This window comes from Penicillium griseofulvum (assembly GCF_001561935.1).
Source record: "Penicillium griseofulvum strain PG3 chromosome Unknown contig_84, whole genome shotgun sequence".
NCBI classification, from domain to species: Eukaryota; Fungi; Ascomycota; class Eurotiomycetes; order Eurotiales; family Aspergillaceae; genus Penicillium; species Penicillium griseofulvum.
This window is the reverse complement of record NW_024467475.1, coordinates 681,647-709,015: the sequence shown is the minus strand read 5'-3', so window position 1 is coordinate 709,015 and position 27,369 is coordinate 681,647. Positions and strand designations below refer to the sequence as shown.

Here is a 27,369-nt window from a genome sequence, read left to right as displayed (position 1 = left end):
TCGAGGTCAGACTAACGATAAGCAGCGGTCAGACTTTCGGGTGCCCAGTGAGTTTTCCCCCTCACGATGATTGTCTTATGATTGGAAGTTGACTATTCTGTGTGGCTTCTAGTGTCATTCTAGCGTTCTGCCAAGAGCTCGTGTCGGCCCATGGCCCAGTTTTCCTTTTTTGTGTTCGTCACAGGTACTTTTTGTACTTGCATATTTCATGCGGGAATTTCTAGCCTTCAAACATTTCGAGGTCTAGGTTAAGGGGAAGGAGAAAGAGGAAGGTCAAGATTTGAGGTCGTTAAGGTCGAGGTCAAGTTCATAGACTCGAATCACTCGATGCACATCATTCCCGGGCATTCCCTTCCCTAAACCCACATATTGACGTATTTCGACGGCACAATCGTGCCGACTATATTGTAATGATCCGCACGATCCAGCCTTGCGAACCCGAATATCTCCACCTCATCTCCTTTCCATTCTCAAATCTCTCCAATCCGGGGTCACAGATCGACCGATGTCGCGCACAGCCCCTGACGTAGCACTACTTCCCGTTCTAGAAAACAAAAATCCCGCACTTTTATCTATTAGTGCCAAGCGGCTGAAAGAGAATGTAACCCGGATTCCTAGCGAGTTAACGTCTGACGTCGCACGTCGTGCACAAGTGCGATTCGTCACATGCGGGTTTTCTTTTTTCCCTTTAATTCGGGGATATTTGGCATTTGTTCCGGGCTCCAGGGCTTAGGATTCGAAACTTGTGAATTGAAGCTGTGCCGTCCCCAGTTTCCTTTATTTTTTTTTCGTTTTTTTATTAAAAAAATAATTTCAATTTCTTACATCTAACCTGCACCATTCCTCTGCATTATCCCAATAGAGGAAACGTTAGACATGCAGAGCTACGTGTACGCCAAGTACAACCCCGGATACGGAGTACTTTTGGTACTTTGTTCCAGGGCCTAAGCCCAGGTACCGGCAAGGCAGACTGCAACTTTCAAGGTTTACTTGGGACTGCTTGACGTCCCTATTATATCAATTTATCTAACTTAAGGATTGTATTGCTCAAACAATAATCTTGCAAACAAGAAACTCCCGTATCACCGAGGCCCATTCATTGCACTCATGCCAGTCCTGCGACAGTAAAAGAACAGCCCACCGAGACAGATTTCAGAGTTCCCGCCATAGTCTCAAACATCCAGTTGAATCATAGCGTCGAGTCACCAGATGGTGCGAACAAATCCAGTAAAGATCAAGAATCTGCTATTGAAGACCCCGATGGGTTGCTCATAGGTGAAAAAAAAGAAAAGAAAAAGGACGCCTCATAGCTCATCCTCGAGGTATTTGTACACAAACTTGAAATCAGCCTTGCGCCGATTCATCCTGTTAACATTATTCATAAGTTGGTGAGCTCGTAAAGTTGGGGCGGAAAACGCAAACACTCGGAATCTTAACTGACCATGTGCTCTCGTAGTCGAAGAAACGGTAGGTGCCTTGCTCGAACTCCTCGGTGATATTCTTCGGCTCCTCGTGACGCTGGAACCAGGTTTGATACTGCTTATGGAAGCGCCAACTCTGGTTTCGGAGCGCCTTGGCGGCGAGGTATTGCTGGTACGTCCCTTGACGGTAGTAGAAAAGGTAGAATAGAGTATCTGTGTCGATTCTCCCGGTATCGTACAACCGGGGGTCATCGAATATTGAGAGAGGTTCCTGCGGATAGTAGAGCGCCGTGGAATAGGGGTTTTGCGGTTTGTAATGGCGTGGTTTTTCAGCGTCGCCAGCCTCTGGGCAGGTAGTCAATGAGGTAGCGAGAAGACGCTGAACAGACGGCGATGGATTGGCTGACGCACGCGACTTCGTCACCTCAAATGACTGGAGCAGGTCCTGGAGACCCGGCGGCAGGTGATAAACCGATTCACCCTCGGTTCCTTCTGTTTCTGGCTTGCCATTCGTTGGTGCTTCCACCTTTGCGGGCGCCGGCGATGAGACACTAGCAGTGGCAGGGATCTTCGGTCGCACAGGCCCAGCAAGCTCTTCTGTAACAGGTGCTACAGTAGGTGGAATTATTGACTTCGTAACAGGAAGTGCTGAGGACACACTAGGCGAAGCAGTAGAAGACTTGGAGATAGGTAATGCAACGGATAGAGCCGGGCTGAACCCTGGTGGAGGGGGAAGAGGAAGAATGCCAACACCGCTTTTGTCGCTCGCTGCGGCAGCGGCAGCGGCAGATGCATACTTGAGGGTTTCACCAGGGGGGCGGGTCGGGAGAGGAGCTGGCTTCATACCAGGAGTGGCACTCGATGAAGCAGAAGGGTGGAGGGTAGCAAGAACAGGCAGGGGCGATTTCATCTGCGTTGATGGTCTTCGGGCTGCTGGTGTTTCTTGCTTGGCCTTTGGCTTCGGTTCTGGCTCATCATCTTGGATTGATTGAGCATCTTGTGATGATACACGATCACCTTCGCCGCCCATACCGAATTGTGCCTCGACCTCATCACCGATATTCAGATCATCGTAGAGTGTTTCATCCTCGCCGGAGTAGTCGAGACTACCTCCTTCCTCGACGTAATATTTGATACTTTCCTTGAGATCTTGCACCGCACTCACATCCAAGTTGCCATTCTGTAGTGAACGATTGAGGAACTCCAACTTGTTTACGTGCCATTTATGTCGTTCCGTAATGTGGGAGATGTCGGCCATTCGATCCGCCTTCTTCGTATCCTTCTTACCTTTCTTCATTTGTGCGTGAAGTGTCTCCTCCTCTGCCTCTAGGGCCTCGATCTTCAGCTGAAGCTCGTCAACCATGGTGGAGAGGAACTCGCAACACTCGACTCTCTCCTTCTCCTTTGGATCAAGTCGCGAAGCTGCCGAAAGACCTTCCTTTGAATATGCTTTCGTTTTCATCTCTTTTTCGACGGCCTTGAATTGTTCCATGCACTACCGACGGTGTTAGCTTGCTGTCCCTTGAGAGAACCATCAACCCTGTGGACCAAGGCAGGAAACCAAAACGCACCACTTCAATGGCCTTCCGCTGCTCCATGAGTGGAGCTTTATCCTTGACCTCATTTCCGGCGGCCCATGATTTGATCTGATCACGGAATCTTTGGAGCTTCTTGATCTCGCGCTTAAGGTGATCTTCGAGCTTGTCCCGTTGCGTGGGATTTGTAGCCTGGCGAATCTTCTCGTAAATGCCTTCAAACGTTTGTATCCCTTCGGAGACCTTCTTAAAGGTTTTCTCAATTTCCTGTTGCGTTTTTCGGGCTGCCATTGTGAACTCGTTGGTGGACTGTGCCGTCCACTGGCGTCGGGATTAATGCGGTCGGAAAGGTATGGTGATGCGCTTTCGACCGAAATGGTCACAAGTGCACAATCGAGGTAGTTGGTGTAGACGGAATTGTTAGAGCGTTTGTTTGACAGCAAAAAGGGCGGAAACTCGGAAGTCCATGGAATGCCTCTCCGCGTTTGAGTGGAAAGCTTCGTGGATGCTCTAATAGGTAGGCGGTCACGGGCGGAGGCGAACATGAGGGAGCGAGGGGTTTCGCGGGTTTACCGTCTAAGTCACACACGTCATTTGATCTCTCAATTCAGAAAGACTATTGCACCGAAGGATCAAGTCACTGTCAAATCACGTTAAACGAGCTCATTTAGGCAATACCAAGCAACGCTTGGTGCCAGCGTTATCACCGGCCTTATCTTGCCTACGCCGCGGGTATGTACCCCAGCTTCACTCAGCTGATACTTATTTTAACAATATATGAAAGATCTATAGGTCGTAAAGATGAAACGTTAGGACTCCGAATTTACTTCTGTACTATACGCCCAAATCAACTAATATCGTTCAGTCGTTATCCAAAGAGTGAAATCAGCATCCGTGACAGTCGATTCGGAGTTGGTTTCTTCTATTGGGAAGGGCCTTCTCGTGTTTGCTGGCATTGGCAAAGAAGATACGGAGAAAGATGCCGAGAATCTCGTGAACAAGGTGTTGAAGGCCAAATTCTGGCCTGATGAGAATGGGGCACAAGTAAGGCAACTAGCTTCTAGGTGTGAGACCAGCAATTAACACTATTACAGTGGAAAAAGAACGTTAAGGAGATTGAGGGAGAAGTACTATGTGGTATGATTCTTCATATTTTCTATCTTGCTACTTGGAACATCGCTGAACAATGCTGATGGATCTAGTCTCTCAATTCACCCTCTACGCAAAAATGAAGAAAGGCAACAAACCAGACTTTCATGATGCAGCCAGTCCCGATACTGCACGCAAACTCTATGACTTCTTCTATGACAAGATGGGGGAAGGTTACACTCCAGACCGGGTCAAGAATGGTGTATTCCAGGCCATGATGGATGTCGAACTGAAGAATGATGGACCGGTGGGTGTAGACTACTGCAGCGAGGACGCGGTGGTACATTTTGCCTTCCTGGCTCTTTTCCTCGCCGCCATTGATTCTATACTGACTGGTCTCATTACTAGGTTACAATCGAAATCAATACAAATCTCCCCAAAAAGGAACCCAAGGAGCAGAAAAATGGAGACAAAAATGATGAACAGGACGTTAAGGGATCATTTGAATTCCAAATTCCTCCTGAATTGTTGCAATGAAAGAAAAAAAGAAGAAAGAAATAGATATTAGAGTAATGCTTTGTACATAGATAGATGTTAGCAGATACCCCCCAATACAACTTCTATACAATCCCGAACATAGTTGGGGTGCCATGGAAGCTTCCTGAACCACAAGCGCCGCACTCCCCCACAACGCTCACTTCTTTCTCCTCCACCTCTCTACCATATCATCTTCATTTCTCTACCTTAATTCTTCTCTACTTTTTGAGGTTTCTCTCTCTGAATTCCACAGTCATGGCGACAGCTCAGCGTACGTTCAGTGCGGGGTCCAGCGGCCCGCGGAATGCAAGAATCGAGTCGAGTTGCTGACAAGCTTATAGGCTCCCGTGTCTTCTTTGACATTAAAATCGGTGATGGCAAGCCTAACAGGGTTGCATTTGAGCTGGTAAGTTATCCGCATCCTCTATATGCCGAGTCTGGGTTCATCTAACATTTGGGCGTCACACAGTTTAACGATGGTACGACATGATTTTCTCCCTTGATCAAATTTGAACAAAACTAACAACAGCAACAGTTGTCCCCAAGACCGCTGATAACTTCCGAGCTTTGTGTACCGGCGAGAAGGGCATTGGCACCCAGGGCAAGGAATTGACCTACAAAGGCACGTCTCCAATACCCCGCTCGCATAGCGCTGACGCCCACTAACCATGGTGTTCCGATTTAGGCTCAATTTTCCACCGTGTGATCAAGCAGTTCATGATCCAGGGTGGTGACTTCACTGCATTCAACGGTACCGGCGGCGAGTCGATTTACGGCGAAAAGTTCCCCGACGAGAACTTCGACCTCAAGCATGACCGTCCCTTCCTGCTTTCCATGGCCAACTCCGGTCCCGGCACCAACGGCAGTCAATTCTTCGTCACCACCGTCCCTACTCCTCACCTGGATGGCAAGCACGTCGTGTTCGGTGAGGTCATCAACGGCAAGAGTGTGATTCGCAAGATCGAGAACTTGAAGACTCAGTCCGACAAGCCCATCCAGGATGTCACCGTGGTTGACTGCGGCGAGCTTTCTGGTGAGGATTACGAGAATGCGACCAAGCGCCAGCAGGATGCGACAGGCGACCCATACGAGGACTTCACCGAGGACCACCAGGGCGAGCAGCTTACTGCGCCTCTCTGCTTTAAGATCGCTTCCGAGCTAAAGGGCTTCGGCAACACTGCTTTCAAGAGTGGTGATCTCAACCTGGGTCTCGAAAAGTACCAGAAGGGTCTGCGCTATTTGAACGAGTTCCCCGAGCCCGACGAGAATGATCCCAAGGAGCTGGGCGAGCAGATGAAGGCACTCCGATTCACCCTGCACTCCAACTCTGCCCTGCTCGGCAACAAGCTCCAGAAGTTCCAACAGGCTCAGAACTGGGCTAGTTATGCGCTACAAGTCGCAGATGCTGCCAAGGCCAAGGATGCCGATAGAGCTAAGGCCTACTACCGCCGTGCTGTTGCCCACGAGGGCCTGAAGGAGGAGGATGCCGCGCTGAAGGATCTGCGGGAGGCGGAGAAGCTGGCTCCTGGCGATGCTGGTATCATCAACGAGATCGCCAAGGTCAAGCAGACCGTCAAGAGCCGGGAGGCCAAGGAGAAGGCCGCTGCCAAGAAGTTCTTCTCTTAAACGGTTTGAAATTGATTCATTTTCATTTTCCTTTGTTCCATCACGATTCACGACGAGGTCTTCTCGCTCACCAATGACCCATGATGTATGATATCACATCATTCAGGCAATTTGCCTTGTTCTTCGTCCGAAGTCCATACTGTAATCTCTTCTACATGGTAATTTCCTGTGGCGCAGTATTTCAGGCTTAAAGTGCGTTAACCCAAATCATAGGGGAGAACATTACCCCCAAAAAGTACCAAATTATATATTTCAAGCATAACCTGTTCAAGCGTCCATCTTTTGAAGAATATCGAAGTACTATTATGACTAGGTGCTGATAGCCACTGGCTTATGCCTTAGAATGTATTGGATAATGCTTCATCCTTGTTGATCATATGCTTTGAATTACATATCAAGAGGTCGATTAAAATATCCAAATAAAGTGCACTGTGAACTGCAGAGTATCCAGCTTGCCCCTTCCAGTGCGAAGCGCGCTACTTCGTGACGAAAGCGCAAGATCCCATCTCCTTTTTGACCACATCTGCCTCAGGCCGAATATCGAAATCAAAGATATCCATAGGGACAGAAAGGGTGGTACAAGCATTTGGAATATCCACAATACCAGCAATATGCCCCTGCACCGGGGCACAGCTGAGCAGTAAATATATCTGATAATTACTATAGCCATAGCGCCGGAGATACTCAATAACTCGGAGACAGGTCTGTCTATAAGCGACAGTCGCATCCAGGAAATGTTGCTTGCCATTCTCATCAACCGAGAATCCCTCGAACGTCAGGTATCGCCCAGGGCCAAACTGTGGCTCTACGGGCCCTGCGTGGAAGATTGGTGACTTCATGTCTAGTTTCGCCATGCCGTCCTTGATGACTGAGAACTTCAATGTGATAACACCGGCCATCTCAATGGCTCCACAGAATGAGATCTCGCCATCACCTTGCGAGAAGTGCAGATCACCGACAGAGAACTTAGCGCCGGGGACGTGGACGGGGAGATATACTTTCGATCCCCGGGAGAGATTCTTGATATCGCAATTACCTCCGTGCTCGGGGCGGCCCTAGTAGACATGTCAGGATATGGATTAGGCTTCTTGTATATGATAATCGTCTCACGGGGATAGTTCGAGCACCCTCTTTAGCAATCTTTTCCTTCAGATCATCGGTAGCAGAACCAGAATGGGCATTCTGGGGATTCGGTGGCTGAGCGACAATCCGATCAGCGACAGTATTGGCTACAATAAGCTCCCCCTCTCGACGATTCCATTCAGCCAGGACTTCAGCCGATGGAGCACAGCCCATGATTCCAGGGTGGATTAGTCCCGCAAACCGAACATGTGGGATATGTCGAGATGAGCAGAAGATTCCTTCAAAGTCCCAAATCGCCTTTGCTCTATGAGACCCATTAGCACGAATACATGTCAAGGTATCATGAAATCAATCTTTTGACGTACGCCTCAGGATACAGCTGATCTAGGAAACCCCCTCCATTCTCCTTGTGGAAGATCCCGGTGAATCCCCATGGTTGCTCTTCGAAGGGCTGGACGTCTTGAATCTCGACGACCAAGACATCACCAGGCTCTGCGGTTTCGATGTCGAATGGACCGGATAGGTAATGAATCTGGCTTAGATCGACATTCTTGATATCGTCGGCCGAGTCGTTGTTTCCAATTTGACCTCCAGTCCAATCGAGACATTCGATCTTGACAACTTCATTGTTGGCGATTTTTCCATAGGCCGGAACTGGTTATTTACAAGAGGTGGAATTAGCATGTAGCGTCTTCAATGGGACTTCCAGGAGCAAGACTTAGCATACCGTCTGGATGCCATCTGTTCTATCGGGGATTTAGCAGTGTTTAACGATGTCAATAATGTAATAACATACATGTAGGCCGGACTGTTCACGCGCAGGCTTGTCAAGGTCGACTTTTAGAGCAGTACGAATTCCCTTGATACCCATATTTGCACTTATTGGAGGGGTGAGGCGTTTGATGCGATTGAAGCAGTAGCTATAGACTGAGAGTACAAATTTCGGGGGCAGCCCCAAATATACCGATATCCTGGCCTGGGCCCCCCTCACGATAACACTTTACCCCGCAGACGCCCTGTCCATTTATATGTCGGCATGAATAATAGTTACGTGAATTGTTGGAGATCTGGCTTATCATCGCTTTATCTCGCATATCACCGGTTTGATAAGCCACTCCATATGCTGTATGCCCAGTTGCTGTAGTGTAGTGTTGAAGATGAAATGTATTTTTGAGACTTCTCCATAAACAATAAAGACATGATGGGATGTTCGTCTTGTATGTTAATAATGCCCTGATATGCATGCTATCTGTGCAGTACCGAAGGCCATACCTAATTCTCGAATAGAACGTGGAAGTTTAGTAACAGCTCTCAAGAAAATTTCTTTTCAGTTGAGCCAGCATCCTTGTTACCATGCTCATCCGTGTCGACATTGAGCTTGTCAAGATTATCGAGAGATAAGCGCAAGAAATCATGCTTGTTCTTCCAGGTAACCTGGCTTTCGGCGAAGTTTGCACTTTCAGCAGGAGGTGGAGGCGGGTCGGTGATCTTGGTGACAAGGTACGCTGTAGATGCCTCAGCGATGCCATACATCAGGACACCAATGTATGGGATGCGCAAAAGAACCGTGAAAGCAAAGGCAAACCCGAAGAGAACACCTTCTCGGTCACGGAACCACCGACGCTTTTGCTCGGGGGTGAACTTAATGCGCCAAAAGTAGGGTTCGAGCTAGAAGAGGTTAAGATAAATCCCAAGTGAGAGAGGGTAGCTAGACTTACAAGTTCACGCATCAGACTGCGCGAGGCAAAGTAGGTGTGGAGAAACATGACAATGTACTTCTTCGGCAGAAACAAGCCTACGCCAAAAATGGCAGCCGCGGGGGTGGACCCGACATGGCTTCGGAATGTGTAGAAACTCACTGCTGGCATAACGAACCGACCAATGATCATAACCATTGAGAGAAGATAGATACCAAGCATCATGCCAATCTTCTTTGCATAGCGATTGAAGAATGACTTCAGTGCTTCGGGAAGTGGCCGAGAAACGCTGGAGCCACCTTTGCGGGAGTACTGAGCAAGATTGGGGTAGTATAGAGAGCGTAGCTTATGAGGATCTTCTGATTTATGTTTCTGAATGTATGTCATGTCCACCCATTGGATGGACTGCATGAAGCTGGTGGAATGGTCAGCGGACTCTGCCAAAGAAGTTTATTGTCAAGACAACGAACATTTCATCCAGCGTGGGTGTCACATATCGCATTAGGGTCATGAGCAAGAATGGCACCTGAAGGACGGACTTGGACATAAATTCCAATCCATTGAGAAGCTTGTCGTCCCAGACAGCCTGCTCTAGGTTGACCACCCATGATAAGACATAGACGGAGAATTTTACGCTAAGGATCTTGAATTCAAGTTAGAAAGTAACCCGACGAGAAAGAGTTTGGTAACATACCGGAATTTGAATGATCAATTGGATCACGATGCCGATGGCTACCGCGAGAGCTGCTTGGCGGAAGTGATCATACTTGAATAGTTCGGGGTTCGACAATGCACGAACAGCTGCAGGGCTTGGTTAGCAACTAATCAAAATGCATTTCCATTTAGGGGATCATTCCAAGGCAAATGATAGGTGGCTGGCTAAATTCAGTACAAGGGAGCTCCTTGATCAAAGTCTTGGCAAACCCCGACTCCGACGCTATGCAGCGCTGAAGAGATTGATAGAATTTCTTGTGTAGCCAGGTATCCGCCTATGTATTTCAAAGCAATTTCCCTGAATGGTCGAGAGATAGGAAAAATACAAGTGACATACTTCCTACCACTGTAAGCTGGAAGCCGCGGATCACGGCATTTGGCTCGAAGTTCGACATCGTGGCGTTTATGGCTGCGAAAGATCCAAGTAAATACCACTGTGAAGGACGTCAAATTGTCGAAATAGCTAAGAATCTAGCAAGGCATGCTTGAAAATTAAAGTGAAATACCTGTGGATGCCTGGCCATTGAAAGCTGCGTCATGGTCACCTGACATATATAGCCTGAGGCAACAGTGCATCTCCCCGCGCATCGCGGATAAGCCCCGTTCCCTTGCATCGGATACCCTGACTTTTTTTGCAGTATCTTGTACAATAATGTCTCTACATTAATCTTTTTACATATTCTCATATATCTCTTATTGATCGCATTCATGAACCATGCCTGAGTCTCCAAGTGAGCTAGGTCAGATACAATCCCTCCGCCGTTCTCTCACCCTTCCCACCAAGTTAAATCCACTGGCGCAACGTCGTTTGAGCGTGCCGAATACCCCCGAACATGTAATTTTTTATCACCCATCTGCGAAGATTGTGCATTTCTCCCCAAGAGCGCTCGCCCCTATTCCTTCCAGTTCTGCGCCGTCCGACTTTGACTACCCGGTTGACACCATCGAAACACTCCCTTGGCGCTCTGCGACTGAAAGAACGGTCGCAACCGCACCACTGAGGCTCGAGAAGGTCCACGGCTCAACAGCATTTCTGAAATGTGGAAATGTGGTCCATGCGATCCTGAAAAACTCCCAGTGTTGGTGCGTTGATGGGGTCTCGAAATTTGTTTTACGAATTCGCCCTCTTACATACTATCGCATCGAATTACCATACGAGACGGAAGACGAACAGAATTTGGTGCGCGATTTAAAGATCGCGTTACCAACAGTACTTCGGTATGAGGTCACGCCATGTCCTTTCAAACGCGCCTTCAGTGTGGAGCTCCCGAACGATGTGATGGCACCTCGGCGCAAAAAGGCCTGGCAACCTAAAGACCGGAGAGACAGGGTACCGACTGTTCTAGAACATCCGCAAGAGACACCGTCACCCTCCTCAATCAAATCGGATTGGGTCGATTCCGCAAGCACTGGAGATGACACGGACGGAAACCTAACAGATGATAGTTGTTTCACTTCAAACAAAGCGAACAGTACAATCTTAGGGACAATTCCTGACCACCGAGAATCCTCTCCTGTTGAGTCTTTGAGTCCTTCCCCATATATTGGCCCTCCTAGACGATCGGTGACCGAAATACCACAAAATTTCACTAGCCTTCTTGCAAAATTTGAGGCTACCACAGTCGCGGAGAATAACCATGACTCTGAACCCGCGCCCAAGCCAGAGTCTGCACCCAATACAGATGCTGCATTTTCAATTGATCAGGGCCTCAACGTTACAGAGCAACTCGAACCTGAGATTTTAGCCGATGGTGGAGTTGGAGCCGTATCAGACGCTCAAGTTAAAGCCGAAGCGCAGCTCGAAACCAAGCCTGTATCTGGGCTAGAAGCTATATCGCCAACCGAACCTTCTAGCAAAGCTGCGGTTGGAGCGAAACCTGTCATTATAATCGAGACTGACACAGCGTTGGCGGCTGAAATTTCAGAGGAAGCTATATCTCGTGCTGAACCTACCAGTGCAGTTGACGCCGAGGCAGTAGTGGAAGGGAATTCAACGGATGTTGAAGAAGCTCAACCCGTTCAGCCCACTGCCGAGCCCACACTAGACGTTGACCATGATGCGTCCTTTGCATCTAGCCCGGAGTCATTCCATTCTGCTGAGCCTCAATCGCCAGATTCGGTCTCTACCCATCCTACATCTGTGGGAGGCCATGAGCTGTCAGAGCCAGTCGAGATGTTGGATCTTTCGAGCACAAACCATATCATTTCTGGATTGGAACCACCACCAGCGGGTGCTTGTAAGACGTCAAAGCTCCCAACACTCAATATTCCCCAAAGCGACAACATCCGAAGCCCGACCAGCGTGCCTACCCCTCCATTAATGCATAGTACAAGTTTGGACAATCTGCCGCGCCGCTTCGCAGATGCGTTCTCGGACACCTCGCCCTCAATGGCCCCTACAAGCAACGTGAATCCACCCAGTCATTTTGCCAGTGCATCTTCAGACGCTCCAATGCGCACGCATATTCATGCCCAGACCAGTGCATTGAATACTGATTTCGACCACATGACTGCCGAGTTCCGGCGTCGGGCAAAAGCCACAAGGGAGCGTGACGTTTCTCCTATGCCTCATGCTTCGGCATTGTACCAACCATCTGGTGATGATGGCTCATCCTTCATTTCGAAGGCTATCACCCTAGTATTGATTCCCCCAGCCTATCTTTTTGTCATTCTCCTTCATATCGCTGCGCGCATTGTCATCAACCCAGCTGTGCAGCCGGTTATCAGCTCCACAACGAGCGAACCACATTCTCGTTCCCAGGGAACAAAGAACGATCCAGTTACCGAAGATGACTTCAGCTTTCCACTAGAGCCTCAGACTTCTTCGGAATACGAGGACGCTGAGATCTACAAGAAACTTGACCCTTGGGATCTGGATTAGTCGTCGAAATGCCCCGCCTTCTAATTTTCTTTATTCTTCTCACTTCCTCACCTGGATTTTCGCCCCCATCTTACGGTCGATTTAATACCTACTCTTTGTATTCCCCTACTACAGCGACCATCTTAATGTTTTCTTTGTTATGATATTTGGAACTGATTTGCACGACTTATGGGCGGATATATGGCATGGTTTGTATTCTACTGAATTTTTGTACTCTAGCGTTGCATGTATCAATGGAATTCCCGGGGGTCATATCAGAAACAACTAATTAATTGATACAAATACGCTCTTTCAATCTCATGACTGTTCCATATGGCCTGAACACACAGATCCTATCCAGTGCTATTGGTACTAGTCTACATGATTTGAACAAAGATATTAGAGATACAATCTACGGTATGCCCAAGTGTAGTGCTAAAAGCTGTTCATTTATTTTTCCGTCCCACAGGACTCGTATAAACAAACACAGCGCCCGTGGGCTACAAGCGTAGGGGAATATATACACTTGACAGGAAGCTCGAATTGAAATATTGAGAAAAAGAAGCCAGAACCACCATCAACGCCAGCTAATGCATGAGAAAACGAAGCCATCAAACACATCGCGTATCAAATCCGAGCCGAGTACATAGACGATGATGCTATCTGGGGAGTAGACCGAGCGAGCAAATCTATGCTTTCGTGACCTTCGCAGCTCCGCCCTTGGTCTTAGCCTTGCGGGCTCGTCGATCTCTCTTCTTCAAACCGGACATTCCTGCCTTGCAGACCTCCGCATAACGAACGTAGAACGCCTCAATATCATCCGGGTTGACGATAGTCGAGAGCTTGACCTTCTGACTCTTGTTCTTGGCAATCCTGGTTTCCTTGCTTGCGTTCTTGAGGTTCGGTGTATTGGTGTTTCCATCTGTGGCTCGGATGAGGATAGATGGTTGGGAGTTTGTGGTTGTGGCACCGGGCACATCAATGAGAGCCTTTTGAGTGAGATTTACGGAGCCGTGGACTTGTTGGGAGGTTATGGAGAGCAACTCGGCGAGAGATTTGAAGAACTAAAGGTGACCGGTGTTAGTGATATGGATAGCTTGGAACTGGTGATCGTGGTCGCATGCACGGAGGTGTAGCGGTCATGTAACACCGATATCAATATTTACCTCATCGTGTCCCAAATGTGGGGCCATATTTGGAGATATTTAAGGCGCGCGATAATTAAGCGATCTGAAAGCTGGAGCAGATGATCAATATGCAATTGACAGCTGGGAACAATGAACAGTGGGGGATAAACTCCGCTGTGGGTGTCTCTCCGCCTTTGTTTTGGGGCAGCAGAAAAGTGAAAAAAGTTGTCGACCGCCCGGGGTACCTGACATTGAGATCCGACATTTGAACTCTCTTGAGAGCCGAAAAATATCTCAGACGAACAAAATGCCGCCCCGTCCTCGGCATAATACGACAGCCTTGCCTCGTGATCTACGATCCGAGCTCGGAATCCGTGATGTCTACGGTGACAAGAAGCGTCGCCTAAACGGCCCTGCCTCGCGCAAAGAACGCCGCCAAAACGAGCGTACGCAGAAGAAATCCCGACATGCAGGCCCACCGAATAAGAAGACCTTTGGGCGTCCCCAGCAGCGGCCTCAGCAAAAGCCTCAACAGCAGGCTCAGGATGACAGCGATGAGGAAATTGCGGACGAGGATATTGACCTCAACTCAGACGACATGGATCTCGACGAGGAACCTAGTGCACCGCAGACCAAGTCTAAATCCACAAAAGAGGCCGTGAAGAAGCCCAAATCGATCCTGAAGAAAGCAGCAGTTCAACAAGACTCTGAATCCGAGTCTGAGCCTGAGTCCGGGTTCGGGTCAGAAATTGACCTCAATGAGGATGAGGATGAGGATGAAGATGAAGATGACGAGTCGGATGATGAGTCGGAAGACGAGGCCTATGGAAACGGAAACGAACCCGAAGAAGCTGAGCACCACATCCCAGCATCAGTCAAGGCTAAGTTGGCGCAAGACGACGCCGAAATTGCTGCATTGGAGAAAAAGCTTGGCCTCAAAAAAGGAGGTAAGCTATCTAAGAGCTTTGAAGAGGATGGACTAGAGGATTTGCTGGGAGACCTGGGTGGTGGTGGCGGCGATGCCTCAGAGGATGAGAGCAAAAAGCGCAAACGAGAGGCCGATGATTGGCTACGAAACAAGAGACTTAAGGCCAAGAATTTGCAAGCCCAACAACTTGAGAAAGATGATAGTGAAATGGATAGCGCCGATGATTTCGATCTCGACGAGGAAATCTTTGGGGGCGATGATTCAGACGAGGCCGCCGAAGGCAGTGATTTCGACGGGTTCGACGAGGAAGAGCGCAAGGAGCCAAAAAAGAAAGAAAATCCTTATATCGCCCCGGTCACGAAACCTGAACCCACTGCTCAAAAGTACATTCCACCTTCATTAAGAAACCGCTCCGACTCCGAAAGCGAATCCCTCACTCGTCTCAAGCGCCAAGCTCAAGGACATATCAATAAGTTGTCCGAGGCCAATATGCTCTCTATTGTTGCCGAATTCGAAAAGCTTTACCGCGATTACCCTCGCCAGCACGTCACATCTACTTTGGTCGACCTCCTAATGGGCATGATCTGTGAGCGGGCTGCCCTCCAGGATACCTTCCTCATTTTGCATGCAGGTTTCATTGCGGCGTTGTATAAGCTCATGGGAATGGATGTTGGCGCGGAGATTATCCAAAGGGTTGTTGAAACATTGGATGCTGATGGTGACGAGCGTGGAAAGTTCCAAGGGAAAGAAGCTACTAACCTGGTCTCTCTTCTCTCGCAACTTTACAACTTTCACGTCATCGGTTCTTCTTTGATGTTTGACTACGTTCGTCTTTTCGTGCAGGAGATCACGGAATCAAATACCGAACTCTTGCTCAAGGTCATTCGGAGTAAGTGATATATCCCACCCATGATAAAACTACTAGCCCTCTAACTGTACGCAGACTCTGGCCCTCAACTTCGACTCGACGACCCGTCTGCCCTCAAGGATATCGTATTGCTCATGCAACCCGCCGTCGCAAAGGCTGGCGAGGATAGTCTCTCTGTTCGAACAAAGTTTATGATTGACCTGATCACGGATTTGAAAAACAACCGCTCGAAAGCTTCAGCTGCAGTTGGCGCAGGTATCACAACAGAACACATTACCAAAATGCGCAAGATCCTGGGTTCTTTGAATAACTCTCGGACGATCCGTGCATCCGAACCTATTAACATCTCCCGTGAGGATATCCACAACTCCTCCAAGAAGGGCAAGTGGTGGTTGGTCGGCGCAAGCTGGAAGGAAGACCCTCTTGTAACAGCCCAGCGAGAAATGGCTGATATGCAAACAACACAACCTGAAGTAGTAGATGATGAAAGCGACGCCGAGCCTGACTTTGGAGTTCTTGCCCGAGCCCACCGCATGAACACTGACGTTCGTCGGTCTGTTTTCGTTGCTATCATGTCTGCCAACGACTTCCAAGATGCACATGTCCGACTCATGAAGCTTCGTCTCAAGCGCGCACAGGAGTATGAAATCCCTCGTGTCCTCCTACACTGTGCCATGGAGGAACAGGCTCATAACCCATACTATTCTCTGATTGCGCGTCGCATTTGCGGTGAGCAGGGTCGACGCATGAAAATGTCGTTTATGTTTGCTCTCTGGAGTATGTTCAAGAAGATGGGCGAGCGAGGAGATATCGACGAGGATGAAGACAACGACTTCGATCCAGATGATGAAGAGAACGGTGTCAGCATGAAGTCTGTGGTCAACCTGGCCAAGATGTTCAGCACCCTCATTATGGACGGCAGCTTGACACTGAGCATTTTGAAGAATCTCAACTTCGCATACCTACAGCCAAAGACCAAGACATTTGTCGAAATCTTGATCATCAGTATCATTCAACAATCCCAAAAGTCCAAGAAGAAGAAGAAGTCTAAGAGTTCCACCCCAGATGAACCTGAGAAGAATGAAGGGCCTTTGATGCAAATCTTCTTGCGTGTCAAGGAGACACCACACATTGCTAAGGGTCTGATCTACTTTTTGCGAAAGGTTGTCGCGAAGACTGATATTGTGTCCCCAGAGGAACTCAAACTAGTTCGGTGGGGATGCAATGTGGCTGCAGATGCCCTTAAGGCTGTTGCGGACTAAAGAGTGCATTGAATGCATCTTGCAATTGCATATAGAATATACCCAAGTTGTTACGCTATTCATGATTTGCTTATGTTCACATATTCGAAGCACTTGGATTATTTTAAATAAGACAAGGAAGAAGTAAATGGTGTCCGTGCAAACCTAGGAGCCTAGCCTGCTCAGTCAGGTTTTCCTGGGAAAAGCTGCCCTGGTGAAGAAGAGCGTATATTGCATTCTCAAAAATAAACGCTGATGTGGGTAATACATACATAGAACCATATTAGGTACATGTATGCAGGTCTATGAGATATAATGGAAGAAAGAAAATACACTTTCCCTTAACTATAAATCATTATCACTCATGGAGCTGTTTCTATAAGGTCCCATTCCATGGCTATGAGCCAGCCCTCTTTTGCCTCTGGATGTTCACCATTTTCAGATGGACCACACTGTGATACTTGGTTAGATACTCGACCAGGTGTTCGATGTTCAGGAAAGTGAGTCCCAAGCTCCAAGTTCCAGTTGAGCCCTCTGTGAATCCCCACTATATCCCCTTTCCGCAGATAGGGTGTCACGGTGGCATCAGAATGCGAGGGAACTGGACGAACAGCGTACTTAGATCGCGAAGGTCCCATAATCATGATATTGAATGTCGCATCCGGATTTTCCTGCTGCACATGATTCCCACTAAGCACTTCTGCTTGAAGGAAGGCGAGGGAGCCACACCCGCTCAGAGTTGAGTGGCTGACATCGATGACACGCGCAGTTAGGAAATACATCTTCAACTTTTCCAGCGAAGCATCTGCCGCCTGGGGGTCTGGAGCTTGAACCAAGGGTGGTTTCTGGAACTGGTCACGTTTCGCCCCCATCTCCAAGATCCAGCCGCGTACCTCAGCGGCCATTCCACCAGGAATATAATTGGACGCACCAGCTCGGTTCCGACCACGACGACGAAGTGTGCGTGAGGAGGGAGAGAATGGTGCAGGGATATCTTCTGCATCCGGATTCGGCGACGGGGAGCGAGGGAAAACAAAAGCCGGTTTCCGTCTCTCAGGCGGTGATATGCCCGGAGTGTCGGGTTTGAATTTGGGTGTGGACTGGCTGCTGGGAGGCTTCGCCGTCGAGGAAAGCATAAACCGAGGACGACTGCGAAACGGTGTTTTTATATTTCCCGATGTTGATGCAACTGCTGCAAATGGACGTGCACATGGTGCAGGAGTTCTCTGGGTACCCTTATCCCATGTCGCAGTGCTTTGTCTGCTTTGATCGGGCAAATCGAGGGCATCGGACGGAGGGTTCGCAGTTTGGGGTGGTGATGACAGTATTGGATCAAGCTGTGTTAGATTACTTCGACTGACAGGCGTCGCTACCTCCACACGCCGTCGTTTATTCCCATCTCTGACCGGCGCAAATAGTGCGTCGAACTCAGCGTCAAGAATGCCTGGAGTCTCTGGGTCTTCGGGAGGAGTGCTGTCTATGGCATCATCTGGTATCTCATCCACATCTCCTGCTCCAATTCGTATGTTTTTTATATCTGCGGCATCATCCGAGTCCTCGATCACGTCACGTTGTCGCGAGCGGGTGGCACTCTGGGTAGCAGGCGAGTTTTGCGCGACTTTACGCGTTGAAGATGAATCATCGTCATCTATCACATCGATATCACCATCTCCCTTCTGTGTTGCACTTTGTGACAACAGAAATCGAGGTGTGGGGGCGAATTGAGGGCCACTGCGGCGCGTGGATGGTTTGCGGGGGAGGCGGAATGGTGATGGAGTCTGTGACCAGTCTAATTAGCCTGGAGAATCTATAAATCACGTTGTAGACATACTGCCGGAAAAGGCATTTATCTGAGATGATCAGAAGTCTGGAAAGAACACCATGGCGCTGCTTAAGCACCCAGTTGGACCGATGTTTGAACTTGTGAGGTTCGCGTCGCTCCTGGGTAAAATCGGCCGCGCAAATTAATTTTGCGGCTCAACTACACATTCAGAGCACAAATTTTCGCCGAAAAGAACTATTCTAAAAAGAGCTTAAAATGACTAGATGCGATTATCTATGAAAGCTTCAACAAATTGAAAATTCCCAATTTCAAGAGGTATTAAGCACTCTTTGAGTTTCAACTCCATTTCTATATCTCAGCATATGACATACTCTTTATGGGTACACAAGGAGTATTTCTAAACCGGTGTCGCCCTTGTTGTCCAGGAGCATTCGTATGCACAAGATCTGGAAAGTAAACCAGCTCTCCCGGCTCCAACCCATATAGTAGTCAGTACAGCACGACGGCCCAGTTTTTATGCAAGCTTAGAGTGACGTTGGTTATTGTCTCTATACGAATGAAATGGTTTAGCATCATTTTCGCTCAAGAAAAGGAAGAGCAGAAACAGTTCAAGGTGCTATGATAATCTCATTTCTTTTGACGTGTGGTCCAAAGGCTGTAAGTATACAAAAGAAGAAATACACGATTTGCAAAAAAGGACATATGCAAGAGAGGCATATGCCAGGTGTAGTATAAAGAATTTGAAGAACAACACTTACATCTGCGAGAAGTATTCATCGAAACTATCGGCGGCAACCTTGGTGCAGTCAAAGCCGTAGATCTCACGCTGCACATCGGCATCAGCCCACTTATCAGGCACAGGCCCCTTACCAGCGCGGAGGGCAGCAAACTGCTTGTCACGCTCCTCCTTGGCAGCACCCTCACCCAAGTGCAGGGCACGACCAGAAGCAGTAGCCATCTCAACCAAAGCCTCCGCGCGGTTCTTGCGCACTTTCTCGTAAACACGGAGAGCCTTGTTGATAGACTCTGGGGTGGTATCGGGGAGCTTGGACAGAACAACACCCAGAACGGCTCCATCCTCAATGGCCTGGGCAGCACCCTGGGCTAGATGAGGCAGGGTAGGGTGGCAAGCATCACCAACCAAGGCGACGGAATCGTGAACCCAAGTGGGGAGTGGGTCGTGAACGCGCAGCTTCCATTCGCAGACCTCGCCTTCGGGGACGTAATTTAGCATGCGCTGGACCATGGGGCAGAAGTCGGAGAAGACGCCCATCATAGCAGGCTTGGAGCCCTTGGTGGTGTAGGTAGCGTTTGTGGCGGCTGCGAAGTTGGTATCGGGCTGGGTGGTAGAGAGGTTGTAAATGGTATTGTTGGAGACGGCGTAGGCAATAATGTGACGCTTTTCACCAATCCAGCGAGTCACACGGTTGCTGTTGATGAGGGCCAAAAGCTCGGGATCGTCCTTGATCTGCTCCTTATGGATCATTATACGATAAGCGGCTTGTTGGGTGTCCTTGACGCCAACGTCAACTCCCAATCGTTTCAGCATCTCCACACGGGTAACACTCTTGATACCATCCGCAGCGAGAAGAATGTCACACTCAACCTTGAACGGAGTAGCTCCATCGGCGCGGGGAATAGCTGTGAATGATGGTCGAGGGCCGAACGAGTCCACGTTATCTGCAGTGACTCCGAAATGGAAGTTAATTGCGGAGTGTTGCTTGCAGCCATCATATAGTCCGTTGGCTAGTGATGCACGGTGGCCAACCATGTGCTTATATCCATATGTCTTTTCAATGTACCGCAGATCCACATGTGCATGCTCAGTGTCCGTTGCGCCGTCTGCAAACAAAGATTAGATCGTATCCATTGTTTGATTGATAGATCAAAATACCTCGCACTGATGTGTCCTCAATATTCACGGCCTCGGCCTCAATCCCTTTCCAGACACCGAGTCCATCCAAAACTCGGGCCATGTTCGGTGCCAATTGAATACCGGCACCAACAAAACCGAGATCGTTCGCATTTTCATAAACATCAATATTCTTAAATCCTTGCTGAGCCAGAGCCAAAGCGGAGGTCAGACCCCCCATGCCTGCGCCCACAATGGCGATCTGTAACTCTTGAGGTGTCTTCGCCATTATATCGGAGGTATGCGGAGAAGGTATAGATATGTGACCAGTGTTGTCACGACAAGAAAGAGGAAGATCTAAAATATTTGAAATAAAAGATACAAAATAGTACGAGGAATCTTTTCAAGAACAACCAAAATTCCAACGGTACAATGCCCGAGTGATCCTACTATGTTTTTTATGTGCTTCATGAGTATGGCGGAGTAAGTCTTTCCCGCTTCTCCCACATTCTCTCCACACATCTGTGTCCAGGGGCTCGCGTGGCCTGGGAAATGTCATCATTCCCTGTTTGGACTTTATCCGCTTGGAAATTTGATCGCATATACAATATAACTGGGTGTGGACCTCTTTCATGTTCACTTCAAGTTCTCCATACAGCCAAGAACTTGACGGCTAATCCACGAAGCTTCCCCACAGTTTTTAATTCCCTTGCGGAGAAAGTCTGGTTGTTGAAACTTCAAACTGCCGAAATTCTGATCTGTGAAGGGGTAGTTTCTTTATTGATAGGGATAATTTGTCACCGTATCATCCATTGTAGCGAAGTGATAAGATTCAAATTCAGGATCAAATTCATTGAAGGATCAACTTAAAACTTTTGCACTAGAAAAGGCACAAGATGTCTGTAAATGGCATCCTCGGAGACCCAACACCCCCACTACAGTACATAAGATAACTTTTGGATAGAATCTCCGTGGCTATTTTACTGGTAAAGGCGTTTCAATTATTATTATTATTAATTTTTTTTTTCACAGATCCTTTTGATCTTAGTATGTTCTTCTTTGTGTGGAGGTCTTGTTACTTCGAGCTGAGAGCCCCAGGCCTTTGTAGGTCGATTTCAGTGTCCGTACTTTCGGTCTATTCTATTCGTCGCTTAAGAAATCATGAACTGTAGGATGTAGCGAGAATTACATATCCTACAAAATGACCTTTCTATGTCCCATTTCCTTGTATAGATACCTGTTAGAACTGCAATTAGACAGTCTGGCTAGAAGAAACTATACGTAAACAAGTCCCTGATGTCTTCACTTTAACTTATCCTACCTTTACTTTTGCCTCATTCTCAATCGAATATTAGAAACAACATTTATATTTATTTGTATATCTATAATAAAAAGTTAGCTCGTGTCATGTCATGCACTATATATATCGGAGCCTGGAATATCTGAGCATAATGGTTCGAGCCATGTCCTCAGAAGCTCACATTGACAATATAAAGCGTTGCCCATAATCACGTCACGGTGGCCAGCGTCGAGGTGGAGGACGTGGGATACAAAGTACTATAAGAATGAAATACATAACTAGAGACATGAAACATTTCTCTCTGAAAAAAAAAAGCCAAAAAGTAGAAATAAAGCCGACATACACGAAAGGTAGATTCTACGCTGAGCGTGTGATTTTCCCGTTTCTCAACAATATACTCTCTTCATCCAATACCATTCATCATTCCGTGATTTGAATTTCACTGGATGGATCCTTTGATAAACACTCTAACTCCCTTGGATTCCTTTTTTGCAGCCGGGATAAAACAATCTCGGGAGAAACTGCAGTCATCCTCGCTTGTCTCATAAAGCTCCATGTCTATTCGGCGGAAAAGAGCTGCAACGGTAAGATATAACTCTGCATATGCCAGACTAAACGACGAAGGTTGTTAGATAAATAAAGATTTGTATGTGGATTGAATGGGTATTTTACCTGATCCCTAAACATTGCCTACTGCCTTTTGTAAAAGAAACCATATATTTATCCAGGTGTTGGCCTTTCTCAGAAGCTGTGATCCAACGTTGTGGGTCGAATTTCTCCGGGTTCGGAAATATAGAAGGATTCATGTGTACGAAGTACGTTGCTGTGCTCACTGGAGTCTGTACGAATAATGTCAGCTTTGGTATAGCCCGTGATAAACATGTCAAAGTATTTACCCCAGCTGGAATAATCCATTCACCATACTGTAAAGTCTCGTTTGGGGCGATCCGTGGAAGCCTACTAGATGCCCCCAAACTAAGCCGGAGACCTTCTTGTATCACACCATTCTGATATTATGTTAGCAGAAGCATATTAGAATGTGTTTTAACCATATATTTTACCAGAAATGGCAGTTTTTCCAGGCTGCTCCATGTGAGAATGCTATCGGTAGTAGGCATAGCGACTTTTAGCTCTTCCCGCAAACAGGCCAACACACTGGGGTTCTTCAGCAAGTGGAATGCAATAGCAGTCAGCGTGTTACCCGTAGTTTCAGTACCAGCAACAAGAAGCATATGGCCCTGATCAGTCAACCTATCCACAGTTTTCTCCTCTGGGGGAACGGATGGACCCAACAGAGCATCAAAGATCGTACTTTCATTTTTCGCCTCGTTCATGGGAGCCAAAAGTAGGTCTTGGACTTGTTTTCGAACCAAATCCTCGATGCAAAAGATTTCTTCAATGCCAGGACTGAGCGCCTGGGATAATCTTCGTGGGAGAAGCTTGAAGACATCCAGAAGAGGGAAATGCCGAAATAATACCCCTGCTTCCAGAGAGCCCCTTACAGCGGCCTTCCATTTTTCTTTGTAGTCATCTGCTTCAAGATAGCCAAATTCCTTGCCATACGAGTATTTTGTGATAATATCTCCAGTCATCGCGGTGAATGCACTATTCAATGTAACACATTCACCAGTCTTCTGCGCCTGCTCGAATCGCCATAATAATCTCTGTATGCAGTGATTTATCGCAGGCTCCCTTTTTGTTATTGATTGTTTAGAGAAATAACTTCCCATTACTCGGTATCTACGTTGGTGCAGATCGTGGCCAACAGTCGCCACCAGAGACTGGGGCATGGAGTATACCGGGACGAACTTTGGATCTTTTTCCCGCCTTTTTGAGCCTCCGGCATAGATCTGTGCATAAAAGTCGGGATCGCAGATATGTATTTCTCGGGGGCTGATTCGCACTATTGGACCTTCGGTATCAATGATAGTGATTAGTTGTTGATCGATATGTCCGTTAGACGAAGAACCAACCGTATTTCTGATGCATCCTTTCAATCTCAAAAACGAACTGGCCATCATGGACGTAGTGGAAATACAATTCGTAAAACTTTGAGATGGCAGCAAGCTTTGGACCAGGAAATCGGCGCAGAGGGTGCAGATAGAGACGGTATAGGATTAGACTCAATGTATAAGCCAGGAATATAGACAAAACAAGTAAAGCAAAGTTCTGCTTATTAGCAGTGTCTCTACTCGAGAACTCTGGAGCCTTACAAAAGTCTGAAATTGGTATATTGTGTTCTTGAACATCTTGATCAATGACACCTGAGAACAAAGCCCCCTGGGTAGTTTGAATGCCGAATATAGCAAGATAATGTGTGAATTATTGTCTCCCATGGGATATCACATCACTATTTATAATTTACTGTTTCAAGTGATTGTTGTGGGATTACGCTATAGATTCTTTCGCAACACAGATCGGGCCAGCTGCATCATGATGAGAATGCCCAATCCCTTGGACTTGCATTATATTATATTACATCCGGTGTATTTAGGTATAGATATGCTATCTTTTCCCATACGATGCTGCTCCGGAGGTGTGCAGTACACATATTAAATCTGCCGTACGTATATATAGATGTAGTTAGGTATGAAAAGAGTATGGAGTTGCTTTCCTTCTTAGGGCTCATGCAGTAGAGGAATCAATATCATATCTTCTCTATAAGATCAACACTAACATATCATACTACTCAGGCGATAAATGTAATTTTTTTGTGCTTTTACAGAGTGCATGTAGTCACGTGTGGTCCTGGTCATTTCTCACCACAGCAGGTGACATGAATTGACAATTTTCGCATGACCCAAGCATTGGCATGCAGCCTCCATGCATGATTCTTCAGAAACGATCTCATGAAACCTACAAACATGCAAACATCTTTTGACAAACCGTGCGTGCTAGTAGACTACTAAACTTCACGTTTTCCCTATTCGAGCGTTATATACAGGAGCAGTTTTTGGTATCATCATGGATTGACTAAGATTGTTCCTTCACCGCTAGTATATAAATGACCCACGTATTACAATCTGCATAGATCTGTATATCAATGGCCGGCACTTAACGTTGTACAAATTTGTCAGACGAAAGTTAGACGATGGAATGGCAACACCTTGGGCGACCAGCATCTCACTACGCTCCTGAATTCATAAGATAGGTGCTATTTAAAAGCCATGCCTCCCATATAAGGTACTCTCTTCCATACCACATAGAGGCTTATTCAATACAGTATCGCCATTTCTTTTCAACTCGATCTTTATCTGTTTCTTATCACTAGTCCAATTATGTCTCCAGACTTCGACGCGATTGTGGTGGGTGCTGGGTTCGCAGGAATCCGCATGCTGTACCTGTCTGTCCTTCACTCCCCCCCCCCCTCCTCCCTTTAGTCTACACCCGCATTTCTTACGATAGATCTAGGTTGAGGGAAAACGGATTTAATGTACGAGGGATTGAGCGTTACAACGGCCTTGGTGGGGTTTGGTACGCCAATCGCTACCCTGGCGCACGATGCGATAGTCCCCAGCCCTTCTATCAAATTCAAGACGAGACATTAGCCAGCGGTTGGACGTTCTCGGAAAGATACACAGAGCATAGCGAGATTCGTGCTTATTTCCAATATGTCAATTCGAAGTGGAATGTGAGCAAGGACTTTGACTTCGGTACCACTGTTGTTCAAGCGTCGTTTAACGAGGATTTATTTTGGTCCATCTCTCTGTCCGATGGAAGGTGTTTGACCGCGCGGTGGTTTATTCCCGCGGTTGGGTTTGCTTCCACGCCATCTATGCCAACAATCAAAGGTATTGATCAGTTTCAAGGGGAGCTGTATCACACCGGGCGCTGGCCACTTTCGGAGGTTTCGTTAAAGGATAAGCGAGTGGCTGTCCTTGGTACTGGTGCCTCGGGAGCCCAGGTTGTCGCGAGCATAGCGCCTATAGTGAAAAGTTTGACAGTCTATCAAAGGACGCCTGCTGTGGTTATCCCAAACTCACCAGAATCTGACAAGTTTTCCAATCCGCATATTGCATCATTGACCCCGGAAGAGACTTGCGCCGTTTTTAGACGATCACCAAAATCCTTTTCCGGTCTTGACTATTTCTTTAAAGATTCCGAGTCAGTGCCAATAGGATCTCCACTGCGTGATCTCCTGAACAGGCAGTTATATAAGGCAGGAAGTCTGAGTCTCATCTTAGAAAACTTTCCAGATGTCTTAGCGAACAAAGCAGCCAACGAACAGCTATATTCGTCCTGGGCTAATATAACACGAGCGAAGATAAGAGACCCCATAAAACGAGACATACTCGTCCCTCGCATACTTCCTTACCCTATTGGGGTTAAGAGGCCTTTGCTTGTGGACAACTATTATGAGTCATTCAACCAGCCCAATGTGGATGTAGTAGACACGAGAAAAGAAATGTTGACCAGGATAACTAGCAAAGGCATCCAGAGTGGCTCAACTGAACGGGAATTCGATGTCATTATCTGCGCAACTGGATTCGAGCCTTTGAGTGCCGGCCTACTCAAATTGAATATCACCGGCAAGCACGGCGTGCACTTGACCGACGTCTGGAATCCGCGCGTCATTTCCTATTTGGGAATGGCTATCCCTGAATTCCCTAACATGTTCTATCTATGGGGTCCACAGGGCCCAACAGTTAAAGTGAATGTTCCTACAACCATTGAATGCCAGGCACAGTGGATCTTGTCCGTTTTGAAGAGTCTTCGTGAGTCTCATATTGACTGCTGTGAGGCGACTCGATCCGCATCTCAGGGTTGGGTAGAGAAATTGCATCAGCAGTGGGATGATTCACTATACAAAAAGGCAGATGTATGGGAGGCTCGGAGTTCCGCCGACGAGCCAGAGCCACTCTGGTAAGTCTCTACACAACTATCTGCTTATCAATACACTAATTATACACAGGATTCAAGGGATAAATAAATACCACGATTACATACAGAAATGTCGGGCACCGGACTTCCGCGGCTTTGTCGAATTGAGGCCAAAGCCTTCAGCGAGTTTGTAGCTATGGTGTAACGCATTATGTTACACAAACAAGCAGATCACCCCTGAGAATGATCACTCATCTATATATCGACTATATCATGCTTCTACTTGCATAGTGACCTATACGGGCTGATACTTTCAACAATCACATAACTAGCTAGTTCTCGGGTTAATTTCGGTACAATTAAATCATGAAGTAGCGAGTAACACCTGACATTCTTCGGTGATGATTCTTCTGCCTATGTGTATGTTAATACCAACCATTCATCATGCTCGCTGCTGGCTCCATACATATCCTATCATTCATCTGAAGGATGTTACGTGAGACCCCTCGCCTCTTCTTCGTGCCTAAGATCTTTTTAAGATAAAGACTGCAGGCACTCTTCTTGCTAGTGACACACATTCCAGCAGCAGATACACCCAAAGTATTTTAGTGGAGTATGGTGCCGTCGTGCTAGTCTTGCTCCCTTTTCAATATTTAATCCGTTGTCGTCCATATATCATGGTCCGATGATATTTCGGGTAAATTACCGTTTCAAACTGTATGGTTAATTTGCACCAGGGTCACGTTATTTACATAGCCCTAGGTGCCGGTCAATTCATATGAAAGAATAGCCAACAGCGGGGCTTTTTAACAACTTTACTGTGGTTTTATGGCGGTTTCTTCTGGAAAGGTTAGCTTGAGGTCTATGCCAATTGTACTATTCCGTGG

The 27,369-nt window shown here is 47.4% G+C and overlaps 12 protein-coding genes across 12 annotated transcripts; 6 read left to right on the top strand and 6 right to left on the bottom strand.

Annotated features, from left to right (window-relative positions):
• Positions 1–1,304: 1,304 nt before the first annotated feature.
• On the bottom strand, positions 1,305–3,247 carry PGRI_048160 (CNOT2/3/5 family protein; the record flags this gene model as incomplete). The annotated part of the gene is made up of 3 exons (XM_040792529.1): positions 1,305–1,365; positions 1,442–2,916; positions 2,993–3,247. The coding sequence occupies 3 exons, from the start codon at positions 3,245–3,247 to the stop codon at positions 1,305–1,307; spliced, it is 1,791 nt and encodes a 596-aa protein (XP_040644496.1).
• Positions 3,248–3,757: 510 nt separating this feature from the next.
• On the top strand, positions 3,758–4,582 carry PGRI_048150 (D-aminoacyl-tRNA deacylase; the record flags this gene model as incomplete). Its single annotated transcript, XM_040792528.1, has 5 exons — positions 3,758–3,764; positions 3,822–4,000; positions 4,051–4,093; positions 4,159–4,385; positions 4,454–4,582. The coding sequence occupies 5 exons, from the start codon at positions 3,758–3,760 to the stop codon at positions 4,580–4,582; spliced, it is 585 nt and encodes a 194-aa protein (XP_040644495.1).
• Positions 4,583–4,837: 255 nt separating this feature from the next.
• PGRI_048140 (uncharacterized protein) lies at positions 4,838–5,248 on the top strand (the record flags this gene model as incomplete). The annotated part of the gene is made up of 4 exons (XM_040792527.1): positions 4,838–4,853; positions 4,924–4,988; positions 5,052–5,061; positions 5,118–5,248. 4 exons carry the CDS (start codon positions 4,838–4,840, stop codon positions 5,246–5,248), a joined length of 222 nt encoding a protein of 73 aa, XP_040644494.1.
• A 51-nt stretch (positions 5,249–5,299) lies between these two features.
• On the top strand, positions 5,300–6,208 carry PGRI_048130 (Tetratricopeptide-like helical; the record flags this gene model as incomplete). Its single annotated transcript, XM_040792526.1, has 1 exon — positions 5,300–6,208. One exon carries the CDS (start codon positions 5,300–5,302, stop codon positions 6,206–6,208), a length of 909 nt encoding a protein of 302 aa, XP_040644493.1.
• Positions 6,209–6,684: 476 nt separating this feature from the next.
• Positions 6,685–8,162, bottom strand: PGRI_048120 (acetamidase/formamidase family protein; the record flags this gene model as incomplete). The annotated part of the gene is made up of 5 exons (XM_040792525.1): positions 6,685–7,263; positions 7,319–7,595; positions 7,657–7,945; positions 8,019–8,037; positions 8,088–8,162. The coding sequence occupies 5 exons, from the start codon at positions 8,160–8,162 to the stop codon at positions 6,685–6,687; spliced, it is 1,239 nt and encodes a 412-aa protein (XP_040644492.1).
• Positions 8,163–8,602: 440 nt separating this feature from the next.
• usgS (transmembrane protein UsgS) lies at positions 8,603–10,097 on the bottom strand (the record flags this gene model as incomplete). The annotated part of the gene is made up of 5 exons (XM_040792524.1): positions 8,603–8,959; positions 9,010–9,403; positions 9,459–9,631; positions 9,683–9,789; positions 10,040–10,097. 5 exons carry the CDS (start codon positions 10,095–10,097, stop codon positions 8,603–8,605), a joined length of 1,089 nt encoding a protein of 362 aa, XP_040644491.1.
• A 320-nt stretch (positions 10,098–10,417) lies between these two features.
• Positions 10,418–12,583, top strand: PGRI_048100 (uncharacterized protein; the record flags this gene model as incomplete). The annotated part of the gene is made up of 1 exon (XM_040792523.1): positions 10,418–12,583. The coding sequence occupies one exon, from the start codon at positions 10,418–10,420 to the stop codon at positions 12,581–12,583; it is 2,166 nt and encodes a 721-aa protein (XP_040644490.1).
• A 668-nt stretch (positions 12,584–13,251) lies between these two features.
• On the bottom strand, positions 13,252–13,755 carry PGRI_048090 (signal recognition particle 14 kDa protein; the record flags this gene model as incomplete). Its single annotated transcript, XM_040792522.1, has 2 exons — positions 13,252–13,626; positions 13,729–13,755. 2 exons carry the CDS (start codon positions 13,753–13,755, stop codon positions 13,252–13,254), a joined length of 402 nt encoding a protein of 133 aa, XP_040644489.1.
• Positions 13,756–13,996: 241 nt separating this feature from the next.
• Positions 13,997–16,747, top strand: PGRI_048080 (MIF4G domain-containing protein; the record flags this gene model as incomplete). The annotated part of the gene is made up of 2 exons (XM_040792521.1): positions 13,997–15,506; positions 15,561–16,747. The coding sequence occupies 2 exons, from the start codon at positions 13,997–13,999 to the stop codon at positions 16,745–16,747; spliced, it is 2,697 nt and encodes an 898-aa protein (XP_040644488.1).
• A 341-nt stretch (positions 16,748–17,088) lies between these two features.
• Positions 17,089–18,572, bottom strand: PGRI_048070 (uncharacterized protein; the record flags this gene model as incomplete). Its single annotated transcript, XM_040792520.1, has 2 exons — positions 17,089–18,504; positions 18,558–18,572. The coding sequence occupies 2 exons, from the start codon at positions 18,570–18,572 to the stop codon at positions 17,089–17,091; spliced, it is 1,431 nt and encodes a 476-aa protein (XP_040644487.1).
• Positions 18,573–19,263: 691 nt separating this feature from the next.
• PGRI_048060 (putative monooxygenase) lies at positions 19,264–20,650 on the bottom strand (the record flags this gene model as incomplete). The annotated part of the gene is made up of 2 exons (XM_040792519.1): positions 19,264–20,351; positions 20,404–20,650. 2 exons carry the CDS (start codon positions 20,648–20,650, stop codon positions 19,264–19,266), a joined length of 1,335 nt encoding a protein of 444 aa, XP_040644486.1.
• A 4,289-nt stretch (positions 20,651–24,939) lies between these two features.
• On the top strand, positions 24,940–26,676 carry PGRI_048050 (flavin-containing monooxygenase; the record flags this gene model as incomplete). Its single annotated transcript, XM_040792518.1, has 3 exons — positions 24,940–25,004; positions 25,073–26,524; positions 26,574–26,676. The coding sequence occupies 3 exons, from the start codon at positions 24,940–24,942 to the stop codon at positions 26,674–26,676; spliced, it is 1,620 nt and encodes a 539-aa protein (XP_040644485.1).
• Between the last annotated feature and the right edge of the window lie 693 nt (positions 26,677–27,369).